This window comes from Nicotiana tabacum, chromosome 24, assembly GCF_000715075.1.
Source record: "Nicotiana tabacum cultivar K326 chromosome 24, ASM71507v2, whole genome shotgun sequence".
NCBI lineage: Eukaryota > Viridiplantae > Streptophyta > Magnoliopsida > Solanales > Solanaceae > Nicotiana > Nicotiana tabacum.
In genome coordinates this window covers 14,688,776-14,698,223 of record NC_134103.1, presented here as the reverse complement: position 1 = coordinate 14,698,223, position 9,448 = coordinate 14,688,776, and the positions used below count along the sequence as shown (strand labels likewise).

At 37.7% G+C, this 9,448-nt stretch overlaps 1 protein-coding gene across 1 annotated transcript; it reads left to right on the top strand.

Moving 5' to 3' along the window:
* Positions 1 to 2,126: 2,126 nt before the first annotated feature.
* Positions 2,127 to 2,588, top strand: LOC142178028 (secreted RxLR effector protein 161-like). The gene has a single exon (XM_075247347.1). It carries the CDS (start codon positions 2,127 to 2,129, stop codon positions 2,586 to 2,588), a length of 462 nt encoding a protein of 153 aa, XP_075103448.1.
* Positions 2,589 to 9,448: the final 6,860 nt, after the last annotated feature.

Genomic DNA, 9,448 nt, shown 5'->3' with positions numbered 1-9,448 from the left:
GTTGAGGTCCCGAGGGCCTCGGGTGGATTTCAGATAGTTAACAGAGTTTAATTTGGATATTTCTAGAATGTTTCGACGTCGTTTCTTCAAGAATAGGTGGTATCACATTAAGCAAATGAGCTCCAAATTCAGTTTTTATTGAATCATTTGATATTTATTGAAACTCTGGATCCATAGAAAAAAGAATCGTCGAATTTGGACATCGTAAGAGTTATGTCCATTTCTGTGTCGGGAAAGATTTTTCGTTGCCAGCGTCTAGGGTAGCATGGGGAGCTAGCCCTGGCGCTGGGATTTTATGGGATTCTGGAAACAACGCCACAGGCAGCGCCTACCTGTGGCGCTCAAACATTAAGGCTCTATAAACAGGGGTTTTTGCCATTTTTAACAAGAATAGAGTTGGGGAGCTCGGTTTGAGCGATTTTCAGAGGAGTTTTTCACAAGTTTGAACAAGGTAAGTGTTCTTTATCCTAAATAATTTATATTTCATGATTACATACTTATTTATATCATGAATCCATAAATTTAATTGAAGAAGATAAGATTTTTGTTAAATCTTCCAAAAACGTGAATTGAAGATTTGAAAGGCAATCCGATGTCGAAATTTGATAATTTTTGTATGGTTGAACTCGTATCGAAATGGGTGTTTGAATTATGTAATTTTTTGTCGGGTCCCGAAAAGTGGCCCCCACATTGACTTTTGATTGACTTTTCCGAAAATAATTTAAATTAAGTCGTTGTCGAACTATGAATAATTTTTAAAGCTCAAATTGAATTGTTGGTAAATAAATTGCTAGGTTTGATTGGTTTGGAGAAAAATTCGAAAGGCAAAGTCGTGGTTGAGCTTTGAGTCGATGTTTGGTTTGAGGTAAGTGACTTGTCTAATTCTGTGTGAGGGAAATCCACTTAGGATTTGGTACTGTTGTAAGAATTTGTGATATGTGAGTGTCGCGTACGTGAGGTGACGAGTGCGTACATGAGCTAAATGTGGAAATTCCAGTTCTTTCTGAGTAATCTCCTTTTTTATTTCTTTACTGAGTTGCTTTAGTATGTGTAGTTATCATGTTTAATCGAATATCGCATGTCTACATGTCTTAAGTCTTACTTGCAATCTGTGCAACATGCTTAACTGAATTACCTGCTTCCTTGATTTGAGTTCAACCTTTAACTGTAGGATTTCTTGTTGTCAACTCGTTGTTCCTTTGGTTATCTGCTGCATATTTACTTTTGGGACTACAAGGCATTTCCTCGGGAGTATCCCCTATCGCATATTTACTTTTGGGACTACAAGGCGTTTCCTCGGGAGTACCCCCTGTCGCATATTTACTTTTGGGACTACGAGGCATTTCCTCAGGAGTACCCCCTGTTGCATATTTACTTTTGGGACTAAGAGGCGGTACCTCGGGAGTGCCCCTATTTTTTACCTCTATTCGTTGTGTTGTTATCTTTCCATAATTTTTCATTTTTAAATTACAAGTCAGTTCATTATATTATTATATCTTCTGCCTTATTTCGTATTATTTTCAGTAGGCCCTGACCTGACCTCATCACTACTCTACCGAGGTTAGGCTTGACACTTACTGGGTACCGTTGTGGTGTACTCATGCTACTCTTCTGCGTATCTTTTTGTGCAGATCCAGTTCTTCGTACCAGGCCAGATACCAGTGAGATAGCCTGTACGCGGAGACTTCAAGGTACATCTGCCAGCGTCCGCAGACCTCGGAGTCCCCCTCTATCCTTGTTATGATATTTTTCCTTATTCTATTTAGACTCTGATGTATATATACACATAGTATTTTTCTTAGAAGCTTGTGACTTATTTCCACCGGATTTTGGGAGTTGCAATTATTGATTCGTAGTTTTATACTTATTTCATATGTTGAGATTTGGGTTTCAGTTTATATTCTGTTATTTCGCAAATTGTTAGGATTACCTAGTCTTAGAGACTAGGTGCCATCACGACATCCTACGGAGGGAAAATTGGGGTCGTGACAGAAACCTATATCAACAAAGTTTTAGAGAGGTTTCGGATGAAGGATTGCTCACCAAGTGTAGCTCCCATAGTAAAGGGTGACAAGTTAAATTTGAACTAGTGTCCGAAGAATGACCTTGAGAGGGAGAGGGAACAAATGAAAAACATTCCATATGCTTATGTTGTTGGAAGATTAATATATGCTCAAGTTTGCACTAGACCTGATATTGTATTTGTTGTTGGAATGTTGAGAAGATATCAGAATAATCCAACTATTGACCACTTGAGAGTTGCAAAGAAAGTGTTAAGATACCTTCAAGGGACAAAAGACTACATGCTTATGTATAATCGATTAGATAATTTCGAGGTAATTGTCTACTCCGATTCAAACTTTGTTGGCTGCATTGATTCACGTAAATCAACATCAAGATACATTTTTATGTTGGCCAGTGGAGCTATATCTTGGAGGAGTTCCAAACATATTCTAACTGCTACTTCTACTATGGAGGCTGAGTTCGTTTCTTGTATTGAGGCTACCTCACATGGTGTATGGTTGAAGAGTTTCATTTCTGGGCATAGAATTGTCGATTTGATCTTTAGGCCATTGAGGATATATTGAGATAATTTAGTTGCTGTCTTTATGGCTAAAAATAATAAAAGTGGTAGTCGAAGCAAGCATATCGACATTAAGTATCCAGCCATAAGAGAACGTGTTAAAAATAAAAAAGTGGTCATTGAGCACATTAGCATTGAATTGATGTTAGCTGATCCTTTAACTATAGGCATGTGACCCCAAAAATTTAAGGATCATGTACTTACAAAGGGACTTGGTTCAACTATGTAAATTTCATTGTAACAACGATATTTATGAAACTCTATTTGTCTAATATTTCTCATATTGTTATTGTATGCACATTCAGTTTTATTTTTAGAAATATTGCTAAAGTATGGACCTAGAATAAACATTATGTTTATTCATTAAGAAATATGGGCTAAAGTTTAGAGGCATAATGCATCGTGATACATGGAAGATACTACTCACTCGTAGAGAAACTATCGTCATGATTCATGTATTATGATTCTCTTTAAAGCATGAGTACTATGACTTGGGCATTTTGTATATGGATCAAGTGGGAGAATGTTGGTAACGTTCTATTGGAGCATTTCAGAAAGGTGGTCCGTTAATGGACTAATTGAAACACCCTTCTTTAATTCCTTCTTTAATTTCCGTAACGACTCGCATGTACAAGAAACTGTTGCCCACAAAGTTAATGCTGAGGAAACTGTTCTTGATGGTAGAACAGTATAAATTGTAGCAATTGGTTTGGATCCCTAAGCACATAACTCAATTCGAATTACACCATCTAAAGTGAGGTTAGAGTTCTCAGAAGACCCACCAGAGAAGAGTCGCCGGAGATACTGACACCGACGATACCGTAACAATAGCCGGAGGTATGTTCAATCTTTATTTCCGCTGCACACTGTTCTAACAGGTCTAACTACAACTTTGTATAACTTACCTTTAAGTTTCAGCGTCACATTTTTATCACACAAGACACCGAAAGCGAGTCTCCACTTCATCCATCCTGCTCTAATACAGTGCGTGATATCCTCATCAATTTCTCCGTTACCTTGTATTATAGATCCAATGTACTTGAAAGTACCTCTTGAGGAAAATACTTAAGCCAACTAAATATAAAACAATTAAAAAATATTTAATACAAATACTTTTAATTAAAGAACATTTTATTTAGCATGTTTATTATAGAGTTGGTGATGTCAACATTAATTGTCCAGAATATTTTGACTTAGTGATTTTTATTTAAAACATTAGGACAATGGTTGCTTTCATATAATGTCACGTGCATGTAAAAATATTGGTTGACAGCCTTGTCCAGGGTGCCTTTTACAATTTTGGAAACTAAAGGGAGGTTGACTTGAATATGTATAATCTTGGAGGAGTTGTGTATAATTTTCAGCTTTAATATATTCAGTTTTCTCATAACGTCACGGAAAACCTCATTTCTCGCAACTCTCTTTCTCTCAAACACACACACTCATTACAGTTATGGATACCGAGTTGACTGAGTTCCAAACAGGGCGGATCTATGTATGGAATTGGGGGTGGCACGTCATCCGATCGCTTGGATAAAGTTTTATATATATACTAATATTTCTCACAAAAACATCTACGTAAGGAACAAGTGACACCCCAAGTCACAAAATGACTGAAGGTTCCATGGTTGAAGTGCATGAAATTCCATGCACAACCCCAGGATCTAGACTCTCTGGATGCTCTCGTTGTTCCCTTTTAGCCTTTCTTTTCTTTATGTTTCTTTTTGTTAATTTCTCTTATTTTCTTCATCTTAAATATTCACTTTTCTTATACAATTTCAATTTTATTATTTATTTATATTGTATATTTGCTTCCTTTGTTTTTTTTTTTTGGATATTCGTATTTTATTTGGATGGATATAATCTAATTATTTTTTTTATCCATATAATGTTATTTTATTAATTATAATTTTTTTTATAGTGATGCATCAAAGACATAATATAATATTAATCAGCTACATGTAGATGCAAGGGGTGTATCACATATTCGTTTATGCATAAAACAAATTTTAAATTGAATTGAATAAATTCAAAATGAATCGAACCGAACTAAAGTAATCCAAAACGGATTGAATTGACTGAATGTATACCCTAATTCAATCTTCTTCACTAGTGATCGCTTTACATTAAAATAGTGGTACCGTTTTACATTAAATCCTGTATCCGCTTCTGCTTCAAAAGGACCAAATGGAAGCGATTCTCGGGCCTGACCGGAATCCATTTGAAACCTTTATTACCAATCTCATGGAGAGCTTCGATGGAAAAAACCCGACCCATTTGAGAATTTAAATTCCAATAACATGTTGACCTCCAATGGAAAAGATTCGGAGGCTAAGTCAATGTTCAACATTATGAAGCAGAAGAATCCAGAGTCTCTTGTTGTTAAGTTTGCTAATTTCTCCGCTCTTCTAATGACATTGATCTTCGCGAAAAGTGTATGATAATCCTAAATAAGTTGCTTACTGAGAATGACTTGTGCACTTGGTCCAATCTAAGCGGGTCAACCCAGTCGATCATCAAATTGGTTCTCCTTGATCGTATCTCACTTGAAGCATCAGACAACATAGAGCTCTCTTACACCGTTGCAAAGATGGCTGCTTCATTTCTACCAGATAACAGTTGGCCTGAGTTACTCCCATTCTTGTACCAATGCGTCACTGGTTCCAGTTCAAACAACTACACAAAAGTGTCAGCTTTCTTTATACTTGGGATACTAGCTGAGGAAATAGGCGAAACAATGGTCCCTTGCTTAAAAGATTTGCATTCACTATTTCTTAATACACTGAATGATGATACCTTCCTTCTTGAAGTAAGGATCATGGCCACAAAAGCTGTGATCAATTTCATTCACTCAGTACCCAGTTCAAATGAAAAGGAGCGGTTTCTGGAGCTATTGCCAAGTATGATGAAGACGTTGACTGACGCATCGAGCAACAGTGAGCAGGAGGATGTAGCAGAGTACGTGCTGAAATTTTATATTGAGTTGGCGGAGAATGAGCCTAGGTTCTTGTGAAGGCAGTTAGCGATTGTTGCGGGTAGCTTCATTGAGATAGCAGAGGCTGAGAATGTGCAAGAGGGCATGAGGAAATTGGCAGTTGAATTCTTGATAACTTTGGTTAAAGCAAAGGAGAGGGTCCCTGGAATGATGAAGAAAATGCCCTTGTTTACTAACAGATGCTTTGCAATGTTATTGCAATTATTACTAGATATTTAAGAATGAACCTTTTTGGCATACTGCAGATATAATGCATGAAGATGCAGGGGAAACGAACAACTACAATTTTGGTAAGAAGTGTTTAAGCCGGTTTTCTATTGCATTAGGTGGCAATACTGTTGCTCCTATTTGTTAGGAATAAACCCCCTCCAGAAATAATATTTACAGTAATAAAAGCCGAATAATAACTTAGCATCGAGATACGGTAATTAGCAAAAATAAAAAAGTGACAACGACATCAAGATTTTTACGTGGAAAACCCTTTTGAATAAGGTAAAAATCACGTCCCTGAGAGGGGCAACTGATATCACTATAGCAAGAAATTTTATACTTTGTGGGTCCGAGTAAAATACTCCAAAGACCACTACAAAACTCAAAAGAAATAATCCCTAATTGATATTTTCACCTCACTACAATATCGGTCGCTCTCTATTTTTCTCACAGACTAGTTTCTTACACCATGTCTCTATTGCCTCACTCTTTCTTTCTCTCTCTTTTTTGGTGTGATACAAATGGCTCAGGAGCTCTCTATTTATAGAGATTTAATACTCCTCCAGATGTCATCAGTGAAATCAAAAGAAAGAAAGAAACTTCAAACTCTTAAATGTGGAGAATTCAAAAAACGTTGGCTGCCAATTCAAGAAAGACTACTGACATTAGAAGTCTTTTTCAAAGGATGAAAAACATCTTCCTTAAGTCATGGGCTGTACCCATTAAATCTCCCCCTCCAGTCTCATTCACCTGAAGGAGGTAACACCAGAGCATCTAGTTTGAGTGCATGCCGACAAGTTCTTTGCATAGCTCGAACTTGTCTCTAGATACCACCTTAGTCAGCATATCCGAAGGATTCTCACTTGAATGGATCTTCTTGACATGTATAGATCCATCCTCTATTCTTTCTCGAATCCAGTGATATTTCACGTCGATATGCTTCGTTCTTGCATGATACATGGTGTTTTTGCTTAGATCTATTGCCCTTTGAGAGTCACAATAGATGGCATACCCATTTTTATGTAATCCAAGCTCTCGAAGGAACCGTTTCAGCTAAACCATCTCCTTGCCAGCTTCAGTAGCGGCAATATACTCTGCTTCAGTTGTAGAGAGTGCGACACACTTCTGCAACTTCGACTGCCATAATATAGCTCCCCCTGAAAATGTGAACAAATATCCAGTAGTAGATTTACGATTATCAAGATCACCTGCCAAATCAGCGTCCGTGTAGCCCTTCAAGATTGGATCATATCCTCTAAAATACAAGCAATCTCCTGTGGTACCTCTTAGGTACCTCAATATCCACTTGACTGCTTCCCAATATTTTTTTCCTGGATTTTCAAGGAACCTCCTAACAACACCAACTGCATAAGCAATATCAGGTCTGGTGCATACCATTGCATACATCAAGCTTCCAACTACTGAAGAATAAGGAACTCTAGCCATGTTCCCTTTCTTCTCCACTATTGTAGGACACATCTTCTTGCTCAACTTTAGATGACCAGCAAGAGGTGTGCTGACTGGCTTAGGACTTTTCATGTTGAATTGTTCCAGTACACGTTCAATGTACTTCTCTTGAGATAGCCACAACTTCTGCTTGTTCGCTCTCGAACTATCTTCATCCCTAGAATTTATTGTGCTGGGCCCAAGTCCTTCATATCAAATGACTTGGACAGATCTCCCTTCAACTTTACGATCAACCCCTTGTCTTTTCCTACAATTAACATGTCATCCACATACAACAATAAATATAATAAAGTTATTTTCATAAAATCTTTTGAAGTATACACATGGATCAGAATATGTCTATATCTTTGTGTAAGTTTGACTTTTCATGAATGAGTCAAACTTCTTGTACCACTACCTTGGTGCATGCTTCAACCCATAAAGACTCTTATTCAGTCTGCACACCATGTGTTTTCTTTCAGCTACTTCAAATCCTTCTGGCTACTCCATATAAATCTCCTCTTCCAAATCTCCATGAAGAAATGCAGTCTTCACATCCAACTGCTCCCTTCAAGATCTAGGCTAGCTGCTAAGCTCAAAATTATTCGAATATAAGTCATTTTGACAATAGGTGAGAAAATTTCGTCAAAATCAATACTTTTTTCTGTTGGAAGCCTTTAACCACCAATCGGGCTTTGTATCTGACCAGCTTGCAATTTCCATCTTTCTTGACTTTAAAGACCCACTTACATTTGAGTGGTCTTTTACCCTTTTTAAGTTCAACCAGCTTGTACGTGTCATTTTTCTACAAAGATTCCATCTCCTCTTGCATGGCTTTCATCCACTGGTTCTTTTCTGGATGAGACAACAACTCTTTAAGACTTTCTGGCTTACCTTCATCACTAATGAGGACATACTCTGTGAAAGGGTACTTGGATGACTCTACCCTTGGCCTCTCTGATCTCCTCAGAGGTTGAAGTTATTCTTCTTCTTAAGTGGGGTACTCTACTTGTTCGACATCATCGTCAAGTTGCTCCCCTGCTTAATAACCTCACCAGGTTGCTCCCCCTGCTCGGTAACCTCGTCGGTCCTACTTTCTGTACTTGTGGGATTGTTAGAAGTAGAAGGAATAGTAACAAGGTTAGGAATTATACCATTCTTGGCCTTCTATGGCATATCATCAGTAGTTCCAACTTCACTTTCTCGGAAGACTACATCTATGCTTCTGATGACCTTCTTCTTTATAGGATCCCACAATTTATATCTGAACTCTTCATCTCCATATCCGATGAATATGCAGGGAACAGATTTAACTTCCAGCTTTATTCTCTGCTTCTTTGGTACATGTGCAAAAGCTCTGCAACTAAACACCTTCATATGCAAGTAGGACACTTCCTTGTTGATCCAAACTCTCTATGGGATGTCAAACGCCAACGGAACTGATGGACTCCTATTGATCAGGTAATAGGCTGTCTGAACTGCATCACCCCAGAATGACTTAGGCAGTTTAGCCATTCTGAGCATGCTTCTCACCTTCTCCACAATGGTGCGGTTCATCGTTTAGGCTACGTCATTGTGTTGTGGGGTTTCAGGAAGTGTCTTTTCATGTCTGATCCCATGGCTCGAACAATACTCTTCAAATTCCCTTGAAGTGTACTCACCTCCATTGTCACTTCGGAGATGCTTTAGCTTTTGGTCTGTCTCCCTTTCCACCATAGCATGAAACTTTTGGAAAACTTGAAACACCTGATCTTTGGTTTTCAAAATATAAACCCATAATTTTCGTGAAGCATCATTAATAAAAGTAATAAAATATTTGTTACCACCCATCGATTCAATTTTCATTGGATCACAAACATCAGAATATACTAAATAAAGCATATTTAAATTTCTTTCAGACAATGTCTAAAATGAGACTCTATGTTGCTTACCAAATAAACAGAAGTCACAAGGTTTTACCGTTGTACCTTTGGCATAAGAAATGAGTGATTTCCTGGCAATAATTTGCAATCCCTTCTCGCTCATATGACCCATTTTTTTGTGCCACAAATCTGCAGAGATCTCATCTTGTGCCGCGTTCAATTCACCTTGGCATATTTCTGTATTTGTCCTGTACAACGTGCCACGAGCAACTCCCTTTGCAATTACCAATGATCCCTTGGTGAGTCTCCACTTTTGATTTGCAAAATAGTTCTCGTATCCATATCGATTTA